This window comes from Chenopodium album, chromosome 25 (assembly GCF_948465745.1).
Source record: "Chenopodium album chromosome 25, dcCheAlbu1.1, whole genome shotgun sequence".
NCBI lineage: Eukaryota > Viridiplantae > Streptophyta > Magnoliopsida > Caryophyllales > Amaranthaceae > Chenopodium > Chenopodium album.
In genome coordinates this window covers 7,486,540-7,513,823 of record NC_137858.1, presented here as the reverse complement: position 1 = coordinate 7,513,823, position 27,284 = coordinate 7,486,540, and the positions used below count along the sequence as shown (strand labels likewise).

At 32.5% G+C, this 27,284-nt stretch overlaps 2 protein-coding genes and 1 non-coding gene across 3 annotated transcripts; all 3 read right to left on the bottom strand.

Annotated features, from left to right (window-relative positions):
- Positions 1-2,100: 2,100 nt before the first annotated feature.
- TRNAG-UCC (transfer RNA glycine (anticodon UCC)) lies at positions 2,101-2,172 on the bottom strand. The gene has a single exon. It is a non-coding gene; the product is annotated as a tRNA-Gly (tRNA).
- A 1,170-nt stretch (positions 2,173-3,342) lies between these two features.
- LOC145615303 (S-type anion channel SLAH4-like) lies at positions 3,343-8,183 on the bottom strand. Its single transcript, XM_081670367.1, has 3 exons — positions 7,603-8,183; positions 6,958-7,285; positions 3,343-3,778 (listed from the first exon to the last, which is right to left on the bottom strand). The coding sequence occupies exons 1-3, from the start codon at positions 8,166-8,168 to the stop codon at positions 3,449-3,451; spliced, it is 1,224 nt and encodes a 407-aa protein (XP_081526493.1). The 5' UTR covers positions 8,169-8,183; the 3' UTR covers positions 3,343-3,448.
- Positions 8,184-11,115: 2,932 nt separating this feature from the next.
- LOC145615189 (putative 12-oxophytodienoate reductase 11) lies at positions 11,116-14,953 on the bottom strand. The gene is made up of 5 exons (XM_081670260.1): positions 14,883-14,953; positions 13,547-13,687; positions 13,320-13,450; positions 12,235-12,393; positions 11,116-11,708 (listed from the first exon to the last, which is right to left on the bottom strand). Exons 1-5 carry the CDS (start codon positions 14,951-14,953, stop codon positions 11,116-11,118), a joined length of 1,095 nt encoding a protein of 364 aa, XP_081526386.1.
- Between the last annotated feature and the right edge of the window lie 12,331 nt (positions 14,954-27,284).

Genomic DNA, 27,284 nt, shown 5'->3' with positions numbered 1-27,284 from the left:
AATCTCCACCCCAAAGTGACTCTAGTAGGGTTTGATCCCACAATCTCATGATTGTGAGATGTAAACCTTATCACTATACACTTAATTACTTATGGTTGATTATTTTATGTCATTCTTTAAAGGTATGTGGAGAAGAGTGGCTTCTTCTCTAATGATTATACGGTATGGTAAAATACTTTTTAAAATAATACCTTTGAAATAATGCGTGCACTCAAGTAACACTCTTAACTCTTTGAAAGTTGAGTTATTTTTTTTCTCCAAAGGATAGCGCATATATTACTAAAAGTCTGTTCACATTTACTGAACTGAAATATATCTCCTGTTTATGTAAAAAAAAAAGATTATACGGTATGGTGCTCACTAGTCTCAATATCAAATGGTTGGATGACTTCATGACTTTTTTTTTCTTAAAAAAAAAAAAGATTGATTAATAGATAATACTCCGTAAGTCATATAACATATATCTAAAAAGAGATTTAAATATGTACTTATATAACATACACGTACATATATAAGTATATATTAATTGAATTATTATTAACATTAAAAGTAACAACCCGTAATGTCATCTGTGGACACCACTTCATTTACCTCCTTGTAAATTTGTAATAGCTTCATTAGGCATATTGATGGATCATGGGATACAAAAATTAATTAATTTGATGATGACGAAGGAACAACCAAATTGCATCCAACTGAATAGCTAGCTTGTGGTACGAACCCTACGAATGAATTTAATTTGGTCCCAACAAAAATCTTACCGACATATATAAAAAAAATTTGAGGCACCTAATTAAGACACAAGCCCACTTCGAAATTCAACAAATTTTGTGCTATACCCTAGCTAATTAAAAACCCTTTAATCTTATTAGTCCAAATGGTGAGTTATTGTATGTTACATGTTATGCACAAATCTATTTGATAATGTAGGCCAACAAATTTAGATTTTTGACGTATAATTTAATTCTCTAATACCATTGTTACTTAACATTAGTACATTTACTCATTAATCAATTATATTATATGTACTTAAAAGGTTGGTAAGATATTATACAACTAACTATTTATACAAGTCTAATCACGATTGTCTTCTGTTAAATTAAAATAGTTTAGTATTTTAATCAAGTTTTTGGAGTTTGCTTTGTACTGCCTTGTACGATTTGTTGAAGATGTGTAAAAAAATTTTATAGTGGTAGTTGTGTTTTTTTATTCTCTATATATCATATATTTGCATATGATGATTGTGAGGTTTCTTCTCGAGTCTTCCTATAAGATGGGAATTAACTGATTTACTTGTGATTTTTGAGTGAAAACTATAGCTAGACTATGGCCCTGTTCTCTTCAGATTATTTTCAGTTCAGTTTAGTTCGAATAAGTTCAGTTCTTAATTTCCTTCTCTCATAAAACATTTAGTTTAGTTCAGTTCAATTCCAATAAGCTTAGTTTAGTTTAGTTTAGAACAATTCAGTTAATCAGAACATGCCTTATATCTAATGTTATTCGTGGATTAATCTCATTATATTAAATAGTTATATATAGTTTAATTTTTTTTTTTTAGTTATTTTATGTTGACTATTTATAGTTAGATGCTTGATTTGCTCAAGAGCAGGATGAATGTTTGAATCACTAAAATTGTTGATTTAGATCTTTGATTGAATATTAAATGAACATTCGATTAAATTAAAATTACATATAGTGTTCTCCTCGATCACTTAAATTTTACTCATCCTATCATATCATATTTAACCTTGAATTTATTAAATTTATCAACCATATCCTAGACTTATCTCATTCATTACTCGTACTAGTTAGTGTCATTGTTTCGGTCGACATGTACATGTAATATGTTCGACTTTAATTAGACAGAGTAGTGATTAAGGTCTCAAGGTCTTGGCAATTGGTATTAGTTAAAGCTAAGAATGTATCATCATTAACCAATAAAATAAATAAAGTAAAACATAGCTAAAAAGGGTCACTAAATTAAACAAGTTGGTCTGTTAGATAAGATTATAAACCGAGGATAAAAGAATGATGCATGTAAATATGTAATACAGCTATACTTAAGATGTACAGACATCAAACAACTAAATAAAAAATAAATGCGTTTGCCGGGAGTCGAACCCGGGTCTATTGCTTGGAAGGCAATTATCCTAACCGTTGGACTACAAACGCTTCCATTATTCTTCATCTCGTTCTTGGGAACTTAAAGAAATCCTTCACTTGAATAATGTAATAATCCCTCTATCCCTTTATTTTTGCCCATTGCCACTTTTTGAGTCGAACTTTAAAAACTTTGATCACAATTTACCGTTAATCTATAAAAGATAATATAATTATGAGTGGTCTTGTTAGATTCGTCTTATTGTATATTTTATTTATATCATGTTTTTATAATTTTTACGTTTATGGAAATAAAGATACAGACGTTTTAATACGCTTCTTGGAGACCGCACACAGTTAAATGGGGCAAAAAAATAGGGACAGAGGGAGTAAAAGATTAAAGGGCCTATTTAATTCATCTCCATTTCTTCTACTTCAGATAAATGAGTTTGATAAGGGTTAATTAAGGGTGTGTTCTATTCACCGATTTTCACTGATCCGAACTCATCTTAACTTACCTGAATTTATTAGACCTTATTAAACTTATTTTAGTTGTAATTTGTACTTAGGTAACCCTTATCAGAACTTATTAAACATGATCTGAACTTATCTGAACTTATTACATCTGAAATAAGTGAAAATAAGGTGAACAGAACGGACTCTAAATTTAAATTAAAAGTGAGAAATAGCTCAAGTGGTTAATATTTCCCTCTTAGGGCCTATTCGTTCAGCTTTTTTCACTTCAATTCAGTTCAGTTCAACTCCAATTAGTTCAATTCAATTTAGTTCTCTCATAAGTAGTTCTATTTAATTCAGTTCAATTCCTAATTTCCTTCTCTCATAAACAGTTCTATTTAATTCGATCAGTTCAGTTAAGCCCCAATCAGTACAGTAAATTGGAACAAGCCAGTTGCAGGAGGTGGTCCTTAATTAAATCGATTCTTATCACTCGTCCTTGTGGCTCTTTAAACACGCACCTAAAAAAAAAGTTTAAAACTTTAAATTATAAGTAAACTAAGTTGTTTATTATAGAAACTATCTATACGTTCAAATAAATTCAAGTAATTAAGTTGTTTATTATAGAAACTATCTATATGTTCAAATAAACTATCTCTATATATATGGTTGTTTATAATAGAAGTATATAGTTAATGTTGTTCCATATGATAAGATTGAAAACAAAATCATACTCCATACTAAGAATATACAATATACTCAATAGAAAAAATAAATAAAACACCCAATTAGTAATAACAATTGGCCTGAAAAGAGAATCCTACTTTGACCCGGATCATTTATCATCTAATTAGCTTAGAAACCAAAATTAATTTCAAAAAAGTATCGAATTTTAATAATTCGGTCCAATATCCAAAGGAGTTGTACGAGTAACTATAGTAGGTAAATGATCAGGCACAGGAGTGACAGCACTAGAACTAACAAAAGGATCATTATCTGGCAAAAGCATTTTGGAGTTGAATAGTGTGAGTATGACCAAACTGAAAGTGACCAACATTGACAATGATGCTAAAACCAGCATTAATACATCTGCTAATTTTCCCTTTACTTCCTCTGCGTATTCTGTGGCAGCTATTGCTAACACCGTGATCGGGAACGAATATGCCCACCATGTCACGTTGAACCTTCTCATCGCTTTCTTGAATAATAATGGCCTGCATACCTATTTCAATTCGAATTTTGTGTGTTAGTATTACAGTCGATTATTGATTGTAGTATGTATATATAAAAACAAGAGTCATATAGCTATTGGTCCCGTCCCCCCCTAAATATTGGTTTTGTCTTTTTAATTTACATTGTAAGTCACGTGACAGTGAAAGATATATCATTTTTAAGAAGCTGATATCAATATTTGTGGCTTAAGTGATGGGGAAATTTATATACACAACTATAATATCAACGAAGTTTATCAAATTGATAGCAAAAAACTTAATGAATTGATGTATGTTAGATATTTGGATGCACATGCATTCATAAATTAAATATCTTAACCTATATAAGAAGCATTTCCACCATTCCTAATTTCCTACGAATCCTACCAATTTGGTGATGAGTAATATGTAACTATTATGATTATATTTTATCAAAAAATTTACCACACGTCAAAACCCCACCCCCACCTAATCCCAAAAAAAAAAAAAAAAAAAAAAAATAACTCTTACTTCAACCTTAATTTTTCTCAATTAATTGTTGTAAAAATCACTATAATTAATTTACTGAAATAAGCTGAACTAAATCGAACTAATTGGAGCTAAACCAAACTGAACTGACTAAAGTTAAAATGAATTTTTTATGAAAGAAAGAAATTAGAAACTGAACTGAACTGAAATTAAGCGGAAGAGAACATACCCTTAGAAATAGTGATGTATATTGTTCCTTGTCTTTTAAAAGTACAATATATTGATAAATATTTTGGTTAAATGTAATACTCAACATTTTACAATTTATTTAACGGTTCTTCTAATCACGGACCCAAGTTGAAGGAGGAAGTATAGTACTAGGATTGTGACTAGCCAACAAAATCCCTCGATCACTTATTTTCTTGTTTATGCTTCCTTTTATAACAAACACCGATTTTTAAGAATACCTTATAAATGTATGAGGCTTGGAAAAAAAAAGGGGACACGATTTAGTATGAACCACAAAACAAGCACATTAGCTGGACAATTTGGACTGTAATACAGTTTGTACTTTGGAAAAAACTGTGGAAAATTTTGCATTAATTTCCTCCGGCAAGTATACGTCAAACATGCTGTTCAACGACTTTCTATAAGTACTTAAATGTGATAAGTCGACTTTACTCTCAATTGGACTAAGCTATAAGGGTACTATTTCTACATAAAGTCACGAGATGTTATAATGCACTTATATATGTAAGTATTATTCAAACATTCGGTCTATTTATTAGGTTTAATTGGTAAATCTTTTAATCATAGTTTGTTGTATCGATCTCGAATTAGACCAGTCTACATGAATAAGACGGGACAATCTAGTGAGGAAGACTAGGGAAATTGGTACAGGTTTTGATTCCATATGTGAGGCTCAATTCGACCCTCCCCTAACTTTTTCTTGGGTACATAATTACCTCTCGTGCAGAATAAATATTCCTCGAGCATACCCATTCCAACGAGAAAAAAATAACCTTTTAGAAAATACGCCTAGAAAAGGTAACATTGTCTAGTTAAAAACTTCAATACTAGATTAAAACTAGCTTATGATGATCAATCTTTAAATGTACTCTGTAAACAACTATGAATGGTTACTTCTGATGATCAATCTGTCTAAAAAGGAATGTATAGTTATAAACCAAAACAATTTTTCTGAAATATTTTGATTACTCAATGAAGATTACATGACTCCGCGTACAAATAGTTGTTGGTGATGATGATACGACATAAACTCCATCCGTTCAGAGCTAGGTAAACAAGGTTTTAGAACAAAGATATTAATTAGAGTAATCAAATACTCGTAATAAATAATGAAGAAATAAGGAAAAAAACTAGAGTAAATAAAAAAAAATAGTGGTACTTTTTAGCGTTTTGGAAAAAACTAGGTAGTACGGCTAAATAAAAAAAAACTTGAGGTGGTAATGTCAAAATTCACTACTTTACATGGTGGTATTTTTCAAATTTTTCTTAATTCAACGTTTTAAAAACATACTTGTAGTTTAATATGGAATTAAAAATTAAGATTAGTACAGTTTTAACTTTTAATTAACAACAAAACCTTATCAGGTAGTCTTAGCAGGACCGTACCATGTTCCCAATTTTGCTGCAGTGATCACATAAATTTATGTTATATGCTGCAAATTGATACAAGTAAGATACTACAGACGTTAACTACGGAGTAATTAACAATTACTTGTAGTTAAGCCTGTATTTTTTAGGTGTTTTGGTCATAATCTAGTGTACTTTCCTCTCTATTTTATACTATAACAAACGACCAAAAATTCTCTTATAAATATCTAGAAACAAAGTATAAATTATAAAATCATCTTCAATTATAATGAAATTGAATTTTGAAAGCAAAAATTTATTAGAGATTATGTACTCATATAAGTTAAAAGAACTTTAACGTACTACTTTCATACTTTGTATACTACGACGCGACTTTTAGACTATTTCCCACAAGTCTTGCGACAAATAGTTCAAATCAAAACTTAAGATATGAAGAAGAGCGAGTGTTGTAAGAAATAAGGTGCAGTCGTAGCTAGGTCTTTTGGTCTTCATACATAATTGATTTTTATGTCTTAGCTTGTATCAGTGTATGACACTTGCATATAATAATACTCGTATTGTTCACGAATCTTAAGTACGTATTACATCTCAACACCACAATAATAACATTATTGTTAATTTAAAATGTGACACAAACACACAATATTCAATTAATGAACTGAATATTACAGCTTGTATTTTTCTTCAGAAAATGATGGAGTACTAAATTCATTTCTAGAAACTACGAAGTATTACGTATATTTTTTTTGGCAACGAGTAGTATGGACCATTTTTATTTATTTATTGTTAGTATCTAGGTATATAGCTAATTAGCTACGAACTAAATTAATAATTATAAAAATAAATAAATAAATAAAAATTTAAAAAATAATAAAAAAAAAAAAAAAATTACCACAAAAAAATTAATAATTATACACCTACTAATAAAAAGATCTAGCTATCTTAGAGATTCTAAACCATGCAGAAAATGACAGGAACATACGCAATCAAAAACGCCAAACCAGGGTGTTTGTTTTATTTTTCTTTAAAAAATAAACAAAGTTATAAAGAAAATAGTCAATTATATTGACCCCTACTTTGAAAACAATAGGCCGCAAATTCTTACCAAAGACATGAAGAGGAAGACAGATAGAAAGAATAGCATCTTCGCAGTTGTATCGAACTTTCCAGATATAGACCCCCACGCCAAGCTTGCCACCCCCGGCGCCGCGAAGAATAGGAAGAACACCGGTCTAAGCATTGCCGGGAGCTTATTGCTCCCGGACAATCTTTGATAGAGAGTCACAAAAAGCACTAAGTAATGTACCATTCCTAGGGAGAATAGTATCATTGCTGTCTCATTCCACCCCATTCGTGCCGCCGCTGTGGACCCTACTAGGTTTCCTATCACACTCATTTGACTCGTTGGGTTCGCCACTGCTGTCAAATTGTACCTGTATTAATGCACGAAATCATTTACGAAGTAAGTTACAAAATCAACTTTTAAAACGTAGGTTTAGGTGAACTAGCTCATACTTCATCAATTTCACTTTTGTGTACTATATGACAATACATGTGTCACTTATTTTTATTTGATTAAACTTTTAATACTGCTTCCTCTGTTTCAAATTAGTTGACATGCATAGAAGCGAGATAGAAAATAAAAAAAATAAAACAATAAAAATGAATAGGACACAATGACACACAAAAGTGAGACACATCTTCAAAAATTTTAATAATTTGTTGAATTGTTGTATATGTTAGTTCATACTTTGTTCCTTTGGTAGTGAACCATTGGCCATAAATCTTGACATCAAGAGCAACCACCGGAACAACAAGAGTCCACCAAAGGCTTAAGTAAACACCGGTTTTTTGATCCACCCACGGCGAACACTGAAGGAGTAAGAGCCAAGAAATCCAAGGGGCAAAGAGGTAATTTACACCAACATGGTGAAGGAACTCGGCCTTCACCATGTTAAAGTGAAAGATACAACGAAATAGATAAATCAAAGAGAGAAGAACAAGAACAACAAGAGAAAATGCCCAAAAAGACACAAATGTAATAGGGTGAAACCTATGAAAAAGATGTTGTATTAATGGATTAATAGTGTTATGACTAGTAGGTTCAATTAGGTTTTTCCATAGTAACGCTTGGCTTCCTAGGGACAATGTTATCCTAAAGTAGCCTGCATGAAACTTAGTTAAGATGGATGATATTGATCGGATCACGACGGGGAAACATCGATGATGATCGAGGTTAGGAGGCGAGGAGGGGCCGGGGCCGATGGCGAGGAGGGTGGGGTGTGGAGGGAGAGAGGGGTTGTTGTGGGATTCCATGGGTGTATGTTTTGTGTGGAAGGTGAGAATGGAATGTTAGAATGAAGAGAGTGTACTTGTTATTTATAAGAAAAAGTTATGTGAATGAGACAAAAAAATATATATTTTTTTTTTCAAAGGGAAAAAAAAAAAAAAGAAGGGTATGGCATGGAAATTTAAAAAATGGTAGAAGAAGTTAAGATGTGAAGCATGCAATGCAAGTTGGAAAATAATAAAGAGGATGGAGGAACTTGGGGTGGACTTGAATTGATGATTTGGGGAAGGAGTTTGGTGGAGTACGGTACTAATCGTAGGTGGGAACCAGTTAAGGTGATTTTTTTGCTGACGAATAAAGCAACTTTTTTTTATACTTTTTTTGTTTATGTTTTTGTATTTAAAGAAAAGGCGTGGATGTTAAAGCAAACTAGGGAGTATTGGATGATGATAAAATGGAAATTGATTTTGACACATCCTTAATTGATTTTGTCACACCTTTATGTGAGAAGAGCATAGTAAATTGTGCTCATATATAGGGGTATGTCAAAATCAATTAAGGGTGTGCCAAAATCATTTTCCCTGATAAAACTGTATGTGATTGTCATTGGTAAATGTTACTTTCGTTTTGATTTACTTTGTCTTAGATACATTTACGTTTGATTTACTCGTGTGTAACTGGAAAAATAGAGTGGATAAATGTAGGATTCATTTGAAGATAGAAGTATAGAAAAATGTATCTTTGAAAGGAAATTAGACAAATAAATTGAAACATCCTAACAGAATATAGTCTAGAGTAAGTGAAAATAGACAAGGGTATGTACAATCTTCATGTGAAAATGCTAACAAATTAGGGCATTTTCTCTTCGGCTTAATTTCAGTTCAATTCAGCTCAGCTCCAATCAGTTCAGTTCAGTTCAGTTTCTGATTTCCTTCTCTCATAAACAATTCATTTAAGCTCTATTTAGTTCAATTCAGCTCCAATCAGTTCTGTTCAGCTCAGTTTAGTAAATGAGAACAAGCCCTTAAAGTAACAAGACTCTTTATCGCTTGGGGTCCAAAATGTCTTTTAGGAGTATGTTTTTGGGGTTAGCAAATAATTTCTAGTTACTAAATACAAGTAATCACATTTCAACAATGATTGTCACTTAATAGTAAATAAAAACATAGTTGTATGTAATGATAATAAAGCAACTAATGGTATTCAACCCACAATAATCATTTATGAGCTTGAATATATATAAAGATAATCAATACGTTGAACAATTGCTTAAATTTATAAAGAAAGCTACATCCTCTATCAGATTACAACTAGAACAAAGTTACTTTGAATTACATCAGGTTACCAAAGTATCATTATAGACATAAGTTAAAAAAAAAAAAAGCAAAGTTTAGTATAAAACTGTCTTACAATAACACATCACGAAATTGACATTATAACTATTTAATATTTTAATTTAAGATAATTTCAACAAAAAGCTTTATCGATAAAGAAACAACTATTTTTTTTCCCTACTCTTTTTATCATGATCCCAATTTTTGCCAAACAAAATGTTAATGGTGAAATGTAAATTGTAGAAATGACTAAAACTTTTTTCCACATTTGAAGTGAAGTGCATGCCTTCTTCTGGGCCCAGGCTCAAGTCCTTGAAAATCCTAATATAAAATCACCTAAATTTTCAAATATTGACTATTTGTCTATGAAAATAAAGAATTGAAAAATTATGATATGTAGTATGAGGTAGAAATTGGGTAAATTTCACTACAAAGTGCTTGGACTTACTTCACCAGTTCACCACCGAACTGAGCAATATGGGCCATTACTCGCTTTATTGGACTTCATCGTAAGGCCAATATTCTTATTTTGAGCATTACTTTTTCTCAATTTCTTCGGCCTTTTATCTCTATAAGTTATTAAAATTCGTAAAAAGATTGAAATTTAATGACTACTCTACGGAGTTTGTCCATAAGATTAAAAAAAATTAATAAAAGCTCAAATAAAAGTCACAATTCTCACAAGTCTAGAAAAAAAAATATAGTACAATAATAATGCATTCATAACATAATGTTCAATACAAATGTATCAACCGAATATGACCCAACTTGAAGTTGACCCGAAAATTAAACACGAAAATTGACCCGACCCGAACTCGACCCAAGTGTTAACCCGATACCCGACCCGACCCGATTATCAGTCGACCGGAAATCAACCCGAAATCCGAAATGACCCAACCCGACCCGATAACCTTTTGACCCAAACTTAACCCGACCCGAAATGACCCTACTCATACCCGACCTGAATGACCCATTTGCCAGGTCTAACATGGTGCACCTATTTCTTGGTGCACCATAGTGCACATAATAACTATTGTTTGGGATTTACAGGCTAGTTTTTCTTTGGATTTTATGCCTCAAAAGGCTTTTGGGTGGTTTTTTGGGATTTTTTTTGCTAAGTGGAAGACTAGGAAGTCAATTATGAATGCATTGGACACTTAGCGTCGTCATTGCTCGTCAAGTTACCCTGTTTTTATTTGCAAGTAATATTTTCATTATGCGGTGCTAAATAGGAGAGACTTTTTAATGTCTTAAAATACAAAACAAATTTACTAAATTTAGTGTTGACATTATGTTATTTAGTTTTGAGATTATGTTAACTAAGTCAGCATTAGACAATCTCTCTTGAGACAAACTCAACATTCAATTTCTACTTCTTGTTCTTTTCACTTGGAGATGGAAGGATATATTAAAAGCCTTACTGAATTGGAATTTTAAAAAGTGCAATAACTACTTAATTGGACAAAGAATTAGAATATGGTTAATGTGTTGTTGCAGGCATATATACTCTTATAGAAGTACTTATCTTATCACAATACTAACTTCTTTATTTCTCAATGAACCAAAAAAATGGTACAAATAAAATAAGAAAGTGTATCTTCCACAAAATTAATAAAGAATTGAAAGTTTTCTATTAAGGCTACATGACATCTTCTAGGAATGGATAATCAGTGTAGCCAACAACGGGATCAGATATGTAAAAGGTTTCTCTATGATACTTATTCAAAGGTGCATTAAGCTGAAATCTTCTCGGCAAATCTGGATTTGCCAGAAACAAGCGACCATAAGCTACAAGATCAGCATAATCCTTGTTTACGGCCTTATTACCGTCTTCCTTTTCATAACCTCCAGCAACAATGAAAGTACCATTGAATGCCTTTCGTATGGGTAGTAAACTATGAGGACATTCCTTCTTCTCACCAATAGTTATCATCCTAGGTTCGACTGCATGGCAATAGAGGATTCCATGCTTGCTGAGGGATTTCGCCATGTAAAGTCCTAGAGCTTTTGGATTCGAGTCACCTGATTCCATGTAATTAGCAAAGGGTGAAATACGAATGCCAACTCTATTTGCACCAATCTCCTTCACAACTGCTTCAACTATCTCTAGAGCAAATCTACAACGATTCTCTAGAGATCCACCATAATCATCTTTTCGGTCATTAACTTGGTCTTTCATAAACTGGTCAATAAGGTAGCCATTTGCTCCATGAATTTCAACACCATCAAACCCTAAATAAGAAAAAAGTTTGAATATAATGATGATAAGATCGATCACACCTTTTAGAAGAGTGAAACATAATTTTAAATTCAAGTAATATAATTAAATAGAATGGTTTTCATCCCATCATTAACAAGAATACAACCATGCATGTTCTTTTGACATAGAGTGTTTTTCACCATATATAAATGTGTCATGTTAAAATCCTCATTTGTTAATAGAGGTAGAAAAAAAAAAGGGAAAAAGAAATTCTAAAAAATGGAAGAATTTAGGGGGATTGTAGTCAATGGAAGGGCGGTGGTTTCAAGGGTGGGGGAAGGGGATGTGGGTGATTTTAAGGGTATAATTTAAATCTAAAGAATAACAAAACTAACAATAGTTAATTAGTCATTAAGGGTATGATTAGAAAATATATAAGTAATTTTAAAGATTGTAACAAGGAAATTCATGGTCAAGATAATGATGAAATGCTACCATGCTTAATTGTATGATTAGAAAACATCAAATATTATATTGTTAGGTTGATCGAAAACTTACCAGCTTCTATGGCATTCCGAGCAGCAAGTTTGAAATCATTCACTACTAAAGGTATCTCTTTTGTTGTTAATTGCCTTGGCGTTGAGAATTGTCCCCGAACTTTTAGTGTTAAAGGTTTATCAGTGCAAGAGATTGGAGATTGGTTATTTGGCTGAAAACCTATATATGAACAAGCAAATTTGAATTGAGTTAGTTAGAGTTGGGGGAAATCAAAAAATGGGATTAAAAAAGAAACTAATAACTAAGTGAAAAGGCTACGAAATATAAGTAAAAGTAAAACCAATTGACTTATAGAAAAGTGTATTACCATATAATATATATGTCTAATCAATACAACCTAAATTTGAATTTCAATATAAACGAAACCAAGCTACATAACTCATTAACACTATGTTTGGATAATAATAATGAGGGAAAGGGAGGTGAGCTTTCATTTTCCTTCTAAATCTTTCCAACAGTGGAGAGATTTGGGTTTTTATAAGGGAAAGGAAAAAAGATCGATCCTTCCCTTCCCTTCCCTCCTTGCATTAGCTATATATCCAAATAAAGGATGATGCACATTTCCTTTTCTATTCTCTTCCCTCCATTATTTTTCTATATTCAAGTATGTAGTGTAAGAGAATAAGTATAATGTATATGAAAATTTAATGCATGATTAAATTAGTAAGTCTCTTTTCAATGATGAGCATAAAAGAAATGATAAACCAAAACCATAGAAAAAGATTAATTATCCACAAAACTTTTACTAGTATATACTTCCTTCATTTTTTTAATATTGCACCACTAGCTTTTTAAGGAAGTTCCACAAATATTGCACCATATCCATTTTAGGAAAAGAAATAATAGATTGTGTTCACACTAAAAATACCTAATATAACCTTGCTTTTCAAGACTTATTTTTTTTGTGTATACAATTACATAGGCAACTTTTTATTTCTACCTTTCTCTCTCATCCTTTTTTTCCAATACTAAAAAATTTGTACCAAACCCTTAAAGAGCAATAATAAAAGAACGGAGAAATTAAAATATATGAAGTATTTAGAAACTTGAAAGAAAAGAAAAAGAGTGTGATTCAAATTAGTGACCTTGATTAGAAACTCGTCCAGCATGCCATATTTGACAGAAAAATATGCCTCCTTTTGCATGTAAAGCATCAACAATTGGTTTCCATGCTTCAACTTGCTCCTTTGTCCATATACCTGGAGTATCAGGGTACCTGCATGATCAAAGAATTTCATGTTTCTCTTAGCTTGTTACTAATTATAAGTGTATGTGGAGCTAAAGCTAGCTGCGCTGCCTCGCTCGGACGTACCCTTGAGCAGTTTCAGAAACTCCAGTTGCTTCAGAAATGAGCAAACCTCCATTTGAAGTCCGCTGGGAATAATATAAAATTGCATGTGGTTGAGGAACATTTCCATATGACCTAACTCGGGTTAATGGAGCCAATACAACCCTGTTAAGTTCAAACTAATTAAGATGCATCAATTGATACCAATATATGGTACAATAAGATCACCAACTATAAACACACAGATGGGAACAAGTAAAATTCCATTTCAACATAAGTCATTTAGACGATGATGTTGATGAGAATAATATAATAAAGAGCATTTATAATTATTTGATTTTTTAAATCATACACGCGACTATTACACTTATACTATAAATGATACACTACCATAACCCTTTCTACTTGGCACATAATAGGGTTCGTCATACCCATATGACCCCATCTTTCAATTGTTGCAAACTACATACATACGGATTATCTTGAAAAGAATTTCTCAAATTTGTCTTCATGTGTCGGCATTTCTATATTTGTTTTAGTGTATAGCTTTTTTTGTTAATTATTATCTTTAAATATCTTAAATGCAAGAGGCGTTGACTTAATGTATGTTGAAAATTGTACAGTGTTCATTTTACTTTTTACTAACTTAAATAAACCAAAATCAGTTTTGATTTGGTAAATATATTGTGAATCTTGTGTAATCATTGTTTAAATTGTAAATGTCATGTAAAATGAAAATAAAAGGAACAAAAAAAAAAAAAAAATCAAAATAGTGATTTTGGAGGGAAAAAACATCACCAAAAAGTGACATGTGTCACTTTCGGTGTCTGTTTTAATATTACGGTTATTGTTTCAGAGAGAGAAAGCAGTTTACAAACATTTTACTCAACAAGAAAAATGCCCCTTTTTCATCGGCTGAAAATCATTGAGAAACGATGGAAATACCATCATTAATGGATGAAAATCTCGTTGAAAAAGGATTGATAATATAAACATTAGTATATACTTGGAATTTTATAACTAGTATTACTACCGACAACATTTGTCACATTGAAAGTTTTCAAATCGTTCTAAACAATCCTACTACGCATTCTATCCTTAGTATTCTCTACATCTCTTTCATAGTGAGAAAAAAAAAAAAAAAGTTACTTATCAGATTTATACAACTACTTTATTTGTCTACACTTCGACATATTGATTTGTCTTCTCAATTCAATTTTATAATTTGTATATAAACTTTGTAATGTACATTTTTATTTATAATTGGTAGCTTTGAGAATTTTGTAATAACATATTGTATTGAAAACTGTTAAAAAATAAAGACAAATAGAACAAGGAATAAATGAAAAATTCAACTCACCTATGAGAAAGATGGAAGTTGCCCATTTGATAAGGGGTTAAGAGAGGGGTAGTTGCAGAAACTGAAGCCATTTTCACACAAAATTTATTATCTTTTTTTCTTATTCACTCAAAAAAATCAATATTAATAGGAGTATTGTGCCACATGATTGAAAAGATACTTATGTATGATTTTTAGAAAATTTGAGAGATATGAAGTATATCATTCATGAACATAGCTATGTTTCAAAAAAAAAATTCATGAACATAGCTCAGTCAATAGGTCAACAAATCAAAGTAAATAAGGTAATGAAATCAAGTGAGGATTGTGTGATCTTTGATTTTTCTAGATCTAGTCAATTTATAACTATACTAAAACAGAGGGCACTCAAAAAAAATAGCTCCATGTGTTACCTTCACATGCAAAATTTTCCCGCTCTTTTACGCTGTCCTAATTAAAGCAATTATTCACTAAATAACCTAACATATTTCCTATAAATAGTACGTATAATATATTTAAAAAAAATATCATTTTATATATATACTAAAATAATATTGATTGATCTTAATTATATAATATTTTTTTGCCAAAAGCAATATAAATTTTATTGATACTATGTATAAATTTTTTTTTTCTGAAAAAATATGTACAAAATAATTTCATTAACCTTAAAAGTAGAAAATTTCATAATATATTTCCACTATATATCAATAAAGAATGAAATACATCTGATAAAATAATATCTTTGATAAGATAGTGAAAAAAGATAATATACAATAACAGAAGATCAAATTGATTTATCTCAAAAATATTGATAATGGATACTTTGTATGTGTAACGTAAGTCTTTCCTAAAAAAAAAAAATAAAAAAAAAAAAGATACAAATCTAGCTAATTATTTCCTAATATTTAAATTATTTTCCTTCACCATAATTTTTTCCTTACAGGTTATTGGTCTAAAGTTATTAATACTCACGACAATATTATATAGTCAATTAATCTTATAATATATTGCCAAAAAAAAATATTACTTGTTTTGATCTTATGTGATATAATTTTTGTCTTATAGTTTACTTAGCTTGTATACATATGTACATAATAGATCATTATTATTCTTAAAATAAAAAATCATCAAATCAAATAAATTTGTCAAAATTAAATAGCATTACCCATGAAAGTTAATTACTATAACTTGAGTATAATTGTGATAATAGAATGTTATATACTAGAATAATGGTGATTGATCTTATATAATATTTTTGCCAACTTAGATATTTATGAAAAAGATAATACCGAGTATAATATAAACTTGTATACTTCATGTCTAACTTAGGTAGTTATAAAAAGATATATGACAACCTATCTATTTATTTCCTAACATAAAATATCCTCTATAAATAAATTCGTATATCATAATTTTTTTTAGTGGCTTAGTGCATTCGTATATAATAATATCCATAAATAAAAATATAAATGTGATAGTTTTATGGAAAATTATCACTATGCATAGTTAACACTGGAACTAAAGTAATAGTTTAAATTAGTATCCAACTTAGTTTATTCTATGTATATTTGTAAAGACAATTAATTATCATACCATATCGAATACACGGTAAGTTGGTAATACAACTTTATTATTTAATGAAGATAAAATTCAAATAAATACAACCCCCCTGGTTCATACGTATATACTACAATAAAGATAATTGATCTTATATAATAATATTTTTGCCAACAAAATATAACTTTTTTTATCTTATGTGATACGGTTATTATTATGTAAAATATTTGATGACTATTTATACATATGTACAGAACCACATATAGTTTATACATATGGTCATATGGGGTCATATGTGGTTCTGTACATATATATGTGGTTCTGTACATATATATACTCCCCTATATATGTGGTTCTGTACGTATGGGGTCAAACTAAAAAATATGGGGTCAAATTCTACACAGAGCACATTGTAATATTTATGGGGTCAAACTAAAAAATATGGTCATCGTTTGCTATTTATATACAAATAAAATTTTCATATACAAGCTTAATATAATCATTTTATTGTATACTTAGGCCCCATTTTTTAGAGCTTCTCTGCTTTGCTCTGCTCTACCGAGTCCTATTCTGCTTTGCCCTGCTCTAATCTGCTTAAAAATAATAATTAATATTGAATTATTATAGTAATAATTAATAATTAATAATGATAATAGATAAATAAATAAAATTTAATAATTATAATAATAATAATAATATTATAATAATCATCATCATCATAATAATAATTATTATTAATAAGAATAAAAAAAATAATAATAATAATAATTGATTTTTTATATTAAAAATTAATATTTGAAGATAATAACTAATATTGAAAGATAATAATAATTAATAAAAAAAATAAGTAATTAATATTTATAATAATAAATAATTACATTAAATAATAAATAATTAATATTTAATAATTATTTTAAAATTTATATTTGAAAATATATAATGATTATAATAATAATAATAATAATAATAATAATAATAATAATAATAATTAATATTTAAAAATATATAATGATTAAAATAACAATGCAATAATAATAATATTAATAATAATAATTTTACTAATAATAATAATATAATAATAATAATGTGGTTATAATAATAATAATAATAATAATAATAATAATAATATTGCTACATCTTAACGTGAAAAAAACTGAAGTTTTCTGGCCTACAGAAGACCCTCGAAGCAGGATTATGGGTGTCTTTCCACCTAATATTGCTCGACCTTTGCATGGTGTTAAGTTGCTTGGTGGTCTCGCTAGTTCTTATTCTTGTTTTAGTGGTGAGCTTGTGATGCAAAGGGTGACCAAGACCATTGCACTTATGGATAAGGTTACTAAGCTTGTGTAGTACCCCGTATTTTTATTGTATTTTATAAATTATTTACTTATTTATGAAATATATTTTGGGTAAACTATTTTAATTATCAGATTTAAATTAAGTAATAAAGTTTAATCTTTGGGTCAATACCTAGCTTACTCCAATATAGCCAATTTCATAACAAGCCCATTTATCTTATTTTCATAATTGGGCTAATAATTCTTTCATCACATTACTATTTCATGAGGCCCAAAACTTACCCTAACCTACTCCATCCTATAAATACTCCTTCAATCCCCAAAATTTCCCACACAAAAAGTCAATTGGTCAAGGTAACTATTTTCTCCCTTATTTCTCCTTTTCTTTTCTTCTTTTCTTTTTCCTTCTTTTTTTTTCCCCTTATTTCTCTTTTTTTTCTTATTCCTTTGTTTTTTTTGTTGTTGTACATGAGTTTCATGGGGGAACAAACCACCTCGCGCACACCTTGTTGCCGCCACCTCACCACCTCTGCCACCTTCCGCCGGCAGTCCAGCCAACCGGCCGCCAGCCCGCCACCCACAGGTGGTCATCCTCCCTTCTCTCTCCTCTTGTTTTAATTATTGTTCTAATAATTTATAATTTGGGTTTTTGATTTTAATTGTTTAAATATGATTAGTATGTTTGGTAATTATATTTTAATGATTAAAGATTGTAAATTTTAGAGTATAAAGTGTTTTAATTTCAGATTTTATAAAGCATTGAAAGTTAGGGTTTTTATTATTAAAGTATTGATTTTAGGGCTCTAACTTGCAATTAATTTGGGGGTTTTATATACCCATTGATTGGAAGTGTTAATCAAGCTTAAAGATTGAATCTTTATGGAGTTTTGATGAGTTTTTAATTAAACTATAATGCTGGAATTTTGCCCAAAGTACTACTTTTGATGGTTTTATGAAAAGGATTTAACTACCCATTAAAGAAGAGTTTAATTAGGGGTTTTTAAATAATTTTCAGATTATTTTAAGTAGTCTAAAGTGAATTTAAGTTGCTGGAAATTGTGTATACAAAGAGAAGTAACATAGTATTATTGTCCCTTTATGTAGGAGACTTGATTCGGGAATTATTGTAGTGTAATCGGCTACTTTGAGGGCCTAATTGAGGTACGTTCGCGTACTTAGCATATTTTGATGATGTAGTGTCATGCTAGGCTTGATTTCAATCAATTACAAGTAGTATCATGCTAAGGTTTACGTATGGAATTGTGAATTATTGGTGTTGGTGATTGAATTGTGAAGCATGAATTATTTGTGATGGTTTATGGATTGGAAAATTATATTTTGGCATGATTATATGGACTACACTTTTATTTATGGCATGTTAGAATGCATGATTAATTAAACTACATGTTTAATTATGTTTGGAATATTGAAAAGAAATTTTATTATGGTTCATATAATTTTTATTGATGCTTTAAGCATGAGGAAGGAGCTATATAAGTGTCTATGTACACGAGGAATAAATGGAATGTTGGTGCCTTTGTGCACTTAAGGTGTTTTTAACACCGAGGGATAGGATTTTTGGCGCTTTATGCGTTTAAGGTGTCTTTGACACTGAGGTAGAATTAAAAAAGGTTCAACATTATTAAATAATATGTGGTCACTAATTATTCAAGAATTAAATTGGCATGTTGATTGATTGAATAATTGTTGTTAATTGAATTATTATGCTTTGAGAGTCATCACCAAGTCCAATAACTTGTAAATAACGTAAAGTGAAAGAGATTACGCACCAAAACTCGTGGAACTTATATACCTTGAGTATGAACATATGGGGGGAGTTATGTGACTTTATATTTGATCATAACTTCTAATGGAGTACAGGACGCTGTACATTCCTTTTTATTTATTATTATGCGCAGGAATTCCGCCACCTTTGAGTGGTTATGTCGCTGGCACGGTTAGCTCCCGTGTCAGTTAACCTTAATTTATTTGGGGGAGGTATAGTTGGAAACCCGTTCGATGCGTAATCAACGCTAAATAAATTATTTAGTGGCTAGTTTAAGAGTCTTGTTGAATGATGTGTGTGCTTGTAAACAGGTGCATTGAGGTAAGTGTGTGTTGATAGGTGAAATTATGTTAGTGTGTTTAAATACACTTATGTACTCAACTTTGCTGATTGCGTGTGTTTGTGTGTTTGTTGGCCTTGTCTTTATCTTGGCCCTATAATGACCCATTTTTAATGGAGAGTAGTGGGGACAAGTAGAGATAAATTTTTCAGGTTGAAACATATTCATGACGGGGCATGAGTGAAGAGTGAATCATGCTAGTTTACGATGTGTTTTATGCTTTATTTATTTATGATACTTTTTGTGTGGACTAACGCAAAGGGTTGGTTTTGGAACGGTTTGGAATAAGGGCCTTTAATGGTTCCAAGTTGTAGTTTGATTTTAATTGATTTTGTTTGTTTGGTTTTAAACTTTACTTTTGTTTGGTTGACTTTTGAGTTGACTTGTTTAATCGGTTCTTAATTATTAAGTCTTCCGTTGTGTATCTTTGATAGTTGCCTTAGCCATTTTCACGGTGGCGGTAATGTCTTAGATATTCCTAAAACGTATTTTAAAAGAGTAAAGTGGGTATTTAAAGGAAAGGAATTTCTAGGGTGTTACAGCTTGATGATCCCCGGTGCGAGCTGTTGTTGCTTAGGGCATATACTGGAGTTTCTAAACTCTACTTTGCTTTGCGTACTTGTCCTCCTAGTGCTTTTGAGGTAGCTCAGCGCACTTTCGACGAGACTCTTCGTTCTTCCTTGAAGCATATCGTTACTGCTTCGGGGCCTGGGTTTGACCATTGGCAGTGGCGCCTTGCCACCTTACCATTTGCGTTTGGCGGACTTGATGTTTAGTTGTTTACTCTGTAGGTGATGTTTGTCATTATGCTTTTCTTGCCTCTCGGTTACAGTCTGCTGGGTTGCAGACAAAGCTTCTTCGGGATGCTGGTGCCGTTGGTCTTGGTGGAGCCTTTGCGGATTCGTTGAGACTGTTTCATGGAACGATTGGGTCTGACATTTTGAGTAATCCTAGTGAGGTCGCTGCCCCTAAACTAATGAAGAAGTTGGCAGATATATACTTCACGAAGGTTACCGCTTCTGCATAATCCACCTTCTCTTTATCTCCACGACAATCAGCATTGTGGAAATCGCAACAGGGAGATTACACCTCCGCTTGGCTTCGGGCGGTTCCTATTTCAGGGTTGGGTCAGACTATGAACGCAAAGACTTACCGATGTGTGTTATACTATCGATTGGGTGTTCCATTGTTCTCTGTCTTGACACCGTGCTCTGCTTGTTCGAGGGTTTTTCCAGGGGATATTTTCGGTGATCACGCGGTGTCGTGTGCTAGTATCGTAGGTATTAAACATCGACATAATGTTGTTCGGGATACCCTAGCTGATGTTTGCTATCGTTCTGGGATTTTAGCAAGGAAAGAGGTTGATATTGGGTTGTCTGGAGGGAATGACGAGGCCCTTAGACCTGCAGATGTATTACTTTATTCCTGGGATCGTGGTCGCGATGTCTGTGTAGATTTGACATGATCTTCTCCTTTGACACAGTCAGAGCTCTCTGACATTATTCCGGGATGGGTTGTGGCTGATGCAGCTCATCGGAAGCGGGTTAAGTATGAAGCTCATTGTCAGACAATTGGATATGGTTTCATTCCCTTCTCCTTTTTTCATTTGGGGAATTAGAGAAGGAGGCTGTTGCGTTGCTGAAGCGAGTTCAGAGGTTCTCGATGACGCAAGACATTGGAGCACGTGCTGCAGCTCATATTTTTACTAGAGTAGGCTTTGCTATAGCTAGAGGAGTGGGAGCCCAGATTGTATCTCGGCTTCCCACTAATTTATTGTAGGTTGTATGACTTTTGTTTTTTAGATGATAATAATAATAATAATAATAATAATAATAATAATAATAACAATAATATTAGGTGTTTTTCCACCTAACATTGCTCGACCTTTGCGCGGTGTTAAGTTGCTAGGTGGTCTGTGCCAAAACCGTTTCCCTGATAAAACTGTATGTGATTGTCACTAATAAATGTTACTTCCGTCTTGATAATTACTTTGTCTTAGATACATTTACATTTGATTTATTCGTGTGTAACTGGAAAAATAGAGAGAAAGAGACAGGTAGATAAATGTAGGATTCATTCGAAGATAGAAGTATTGAAAAAGGTTTCTTTGAAAGGAAATTAATAAGTTGAAACATCCTAACAGAATATAGTCCGGAGTAAGTGAAAATAAACAAGGGTATGTACAATCTTCATGTGAAAATGCTAACAAATTAGGGCCTTTTCTCTTCAGTTTAATTTCAGTTCAGTTCAGCTCTGCTCCAATCAATTTAGTTCAGTTTCTGATTTCCTTCTCTCATAAACAATTCATTTCAGCTCTATTCAGTCCAGCTCCAATCAGTTCAGCTCAGTTCAACTTTAATCAGTTCTGTTCAGTTTAGTATATGAGAACAGACCCTTAAAGTAACAAGAATCTTTATCGATTGGGGTCCAAAATGTCTTTAGGAGTATGTTTTTGGGGTTAGCAATGATTTCTAGCTACTAAATACAAGTAATCACATTTCAACAATGATTGTCACTTAATAGTAAATAAAAACATAGTTGTATGTAATGATAATAAAGCAACTAATGGTATTCAACCCACAATAATCATTCATGAGCTTGAAAATATATAAAGATAATCAATACGTTGAACAATTGCTTAAATTTATAAAGAAAGCTACATACTCTATCAGATTACAACCGGAACAGAGTTACTTTGAATAACATCAGGTTACCAAAGTATCATTGTAGACATAAGTAAAAAAGCAAAGTTTAGTATAAAACTATCTTACAATAACACATCATGAAATTGACATTACAACTATTCAATATTTTAATTTAAGATAATTTCAACAAAAAGCTCTATCCATAAAGAAACAACTATTTTTTTTTTCCCAACTCTTTTCATCATGATCCCAATTTTTGCCAACCAAAATGTTAATAAATGAAAATTGTTGAAATGACTAAAACTTTTTTCCACATTTGAAGTCAAGTGCATGCCTTCCGCTGGGCCCAGGCTCAAGTCCTTGAAAATCCTAATATTTTTTTTTGGTGAATACGAGGGGCAAGCCCCAAAAAGAGAGAAGAATCTAGAACAAAAACTAGAAAATAAAAAACGGCTAAACAAAGAAACAGCAAAAAAGAAAAACAAAGAAAACAAAACCAAGGCTGCTAATGAAGACACATCAAGCAGCCCTTATTCAGCATCAAGTGGCTTCGGTTGGGATCATCCTAGCCCTTGTAACTCCCCGTAAGTCCTCCAATAAAACGGCTCAAAGATCCTCCGGGACCGCCTCAAAGATGACTAATTTCTCTGTAGCCGTGACTCCATAATTAGCTAACCAATTAGCAGCTCGATTAGCTTCTCTGTGGCAGTGGCTAATAGTAAGTTCCCAATCACGCTTAGCAATTAAGGTCTTACACTTTCGTAACACATGAATATAAGGAGAGTTGGGAGGGATTGGATCCACCAACATACGAACAACAATCTCCGAGTCCACTGTGACTTGAACCTTCCTATGGCCTCCATTCCAAGCTAAAGCAAGGCCCCTCATGACCGCAAGCAATTCTGCTTTGGTGTTAGAACAGATACCACAATTAGCAGCAAAACACTCGAAAAGTTCACCTCGATTCCCTCTGATTATACCTCCTGCCCCTGCTGGTCCGGGATTGCCCCTTGACGCCCCATCTGTATTTAAACGAACCCAATCTTCTCTAGGAGCAATCCATCGCAGTAGAACCTCTGTCCTCTTCCTCTTTTTCGAGTTAATGTCCATTATATTCTTTTCAAAAGCCCTGTGGATATCACCAACTCTAGCCATGATGAAACTACCTTGATCAAGAGGGATCACAACATCTCTTTCAAAACATCTTTCATTCATCCATCGCCAAATCCACCAACAAGTTGTTGCAAAGATGATGTTTTAGTCGCTGCTATCACTCACTTTTTTTGGATTCAAATTACTCATAATCCAATCTTGGAAATTGAGGCTATTCCATTCACCATCACAAGAGTTCCCCACTTTTCTCCACACTACTCGAGCTGCTGGACATTCTCTAAGAATGTGATTCAAATTTTCCTCAACATATCCACATAGATAACATCTAGGATCAGCAGTAAGGTGCCTAAGAAACCGATTAGCATTCGTCATGAGTCTATCATTATATGCAAGCCACATAAACAATCGAATTCTCTGAGGAGCTTGTAACTGCCAAATATTTTTCCATCTAACATCTTCAGGGGAATTAGCACCACTGCTAGTACGAATGATGTGAAGAGCAGACTTCAAAGAAAAACCCCCCGAAGGAGATCCATTCCACACAATGCTATCAATGGCTTCATCATCTTCAATTAATTCATGAGAATTAATTTCTTGGAGAATGTTAGGTGGAAGGTACTCTGCAAAACATTCCAATTTCCAACCAATAGCAGGATCCCACATTTCGTCTACTGTGCAATCAAGAACTGAGCTTGGAGGAGCAGCTATCACCAACTCGATTAAGGGAGTTTTAGTAGCCCAACGTTGATGCCAAAACGAAGTAGACTTGCCATTCCCAACTGCTATATCTATACCCTTACGCAACACATCAATATTGTCCACCATACCCCTCCACGCATTAGAGGCATCGGCTTTGTGCTTGAACATCTCCACATCGCACCTCCCCTTACAGTATTTGTGACGAATAACTCGGGCCCAAAGGGAATTTGGCTCAGCCAATACTCTCCAACCCAGCTTAGACATGAATGCGGCATTCACTTGTCTCATCGATCTCAATCCAAGACCACCTTCATTTTTGGGACTCGCAACTTTTTCCCATGCCACCAAGTGCATTTTTTTCTTAGTATCAGTGCTACCCTATAGGAAACCTTGAATTTTAATATCAATATTATCACAAATCCCACGAGGCACTCGAGTAGTTTGCATAGCATAGTAAGGAGCTGCTGATAAGGTCGACTGAGCCAAGGTCAATCTGCCAGCCATCGATAGGACTTTTGTCTTCCATCCAGCAAGTTTAGTATTAACTTTATCAACTAAAAATTGATAATTCTCTTTCGTTACTCTACCATTAATGGTAGGTACTCCCAAGTACTTGCCAAAATCTTCGGTGCACTCCATCCCTAACTCCACACACACTGCTTCTCTTATATCAAAGTTAGTGTTATTAGAAAAATACACTCGACTTTTTTCCAAACTAACCTTGCTACCGGAAGCATCACAAAAATTATCCAAACACTATTTCATACACCTTGCTTGATCTATACTAGCTTCGCAAAACAAGATCAAGTCATCGGCAAAGGCTAGATTTGAAATAGGAGGCCCTCCTACACTAGCTCTAGCCGGAATCCAGCTACCCAATCTACACTCTCGATCAATAAGGTGTGCGAGTCTTTCCATACAAATCACATAAATGTACGGAGATAGGGGGTCGCCTTGACGAATTCCTCTCGAAGGGGAAAAAAATTCAGTCGGTTCACCATTCCACAAAATGCTCAGCTTAGTCGAACTAATACACAACATTATAAGCTCAATGATTTGTTGAGGAAGACGAAGTTCTAAAAGAGATTCTCGAATGAAAGACCACCTAAGACGGTCATAAGCTTTCTCGAAATCTATCTTGACTGCCATGTAGCCTCTTTTGCCTTGCTTTCTCCGCATTGTATGAAGCATCTCTTGGACTATGATTATATTGTCCGTAATTTGTCTTTTCGGCACAAAGCTACATTGGGTCGGAGAGATCAATTTTGGCAGGAGAGGTTTCAACCGATTCACTAAAACCTTGGTAACCACTTTATAAGTGATATTACATAGACCAATTGGTCTAAACTGATTAGCTCTTTGAGGGATTTCGGTTTTAGGAATAAGCACTAAGAAAGCTTCTGTGAGGCTGGGAGGAAAGCTTCGACCTTCCAGGATGTCAATGATAGCCTTTAGAACACTAGGCTTCACTGTCTCCCAAAATCTTTGATAGAAAATCGGTTGAAATCCGTCTGGCCCCGGGGCTTTATACGGATCCAAGTGCAAAATCCTAATATGGAATCACCTAAATTTTCAAATATTGACTTTTTTTTTTTTTTTTTGAGGGAAAAAAAATATTGACTATTTGACTATGAAAATAAAGAATTGAAAATTTATGATATATAGTATGAGGTAGAATTTGGGTAAATTTCACTACAAAGTGCTTGGACTTACTTCACCAGTTCACCACCGAATTAAGCAATATGGGCCATTACTCTCTTATATCGTAAGGCCCATGTTCTTATTTTGGGCTTCTGCGTCTGGACCATGACACTAGCTAGGTTCTTTTTATACGTGGTAAAATTTTGTGTTCTTCGTTTTGTGATAACAATTTTTGGGGAAATCATAACATGAGGTCAATACGATATGTTGTGTGCGCGATAATGTATGTCGTGTTCGAGCATGAAATAAAAAAATTAATGAAATTTGATCTAATCAAGTAAGCATGACATGATACATGGATTCGAACCATGCTTGAGTTGTTTGAAAATTATGGTAAGACATGGCACGTAGATAGCAAGCTATGTCAAGGTTCACACCTAACTAATTCTAAACTCTATCGATTTAGCATGAGGCACTAATGTAACACCCCAATAATTCTCCCTTTTTCAAACCACTTACTTTAAATAAAATAGTGGAGAACCATTGACATGTTACCGCCACGTATTAAAACGTTAAGGCTTTATCAAAGTATCGCAGCGGAAAAACAAACTTAAGTATTTAAAATAACACAATTTAGAAAACGAATAAGTCAAAGCTTACAAATTGGAACCATATAAGGCCCTTATTTAAAACCAAACCAATATTAAAAATCCAAAACATAAATGAAATTGCAAAGCATAAATAATTTCAAAGAACGAATACACTCAATCACACCATCCCTTGACAATGCGATTGTCAAATCCCGAACTGCACATCATCAAGCTAACCTGTGCAATACTGCTCCCCAATAATACAAGTGTAATAATTGGATCATCACAGGGTCATTGAAAGGCGAAGGCCATGACCAAAAGAAAACACACACAAAAGCACGCAATCAGCAAAGCTGAGTACATACAAGCTACAACATACCAAACCTAGCATGCTCAATTAATTAAAGTAAATAAACATACAACACGAATTCATTAATCAAGACTCCACACTTAGACAATTTAATTGACTCAACATACTTACTAAATTCCAAACACTTGACTCATCATATTCAATTTAATTAATTTAATTTAGTTTGGAGTAAGCAATAGACCAGGTTGTCCAATCCAGGTCCCAAATGACCATTTGAAATAAAAGTTTAGCGCGATGCAAGAATGGGCGCGACTCCATTCTCACAAAGTTAGTCTAGGATCCCATCTAACTTTCATTATAAAATAAAATGTAAATACCAAAAGAGAAGAGGACATGTTGATCAAACAAGCCTCGAAAAGCCACGGGCTACCACCGTGTACC

Bases quoted from the DNA above. Each gene is read 5' to 3' on its own strand.
- LOC145615303 (XM_081670367.1), bottom strand. From the start codon at position 8,168: ATGGAATCCCACAACAACCCCTCTCTCCCTCCACACCCCACCCTCCTC. The intron at 7,286-7,602 runs GTATGAACTAAC...GCATTAATACAG, and splicing joins TTCACTACCAAAGGAACAAA to GTACAATTTGACAGCAGTGG. The intron at 3,779-6,957 runs GTAAGAATTTGC...GAATTGAAATAG, and splicing joins TCTTCCTCTTCATGTCTTTG to GTATGCAGGCCATTATTATT.
- LOC145615189 (XM_081670260.1), bottom strand. From the start codon at position 14,953: ATGGCTTCAGTTTCTGCAACTACCCCTCTCTTAACCCCTTATCAAATG. The intron at 12,394-13,319 runs GTCACTAATTTG...GTTCATATATAG, and splicing joins TGGACGAGTTTCTAATCAAG to GTTTTCAGCCAAATAACCAA. The intron at 11,709-12,234 runs GTAAGTTTTCGA...TTTCTTATTTAG, and splicing joins TCGGAATGCCATAGAAGCTG to GGTTTGATGGTGTTGAAATT.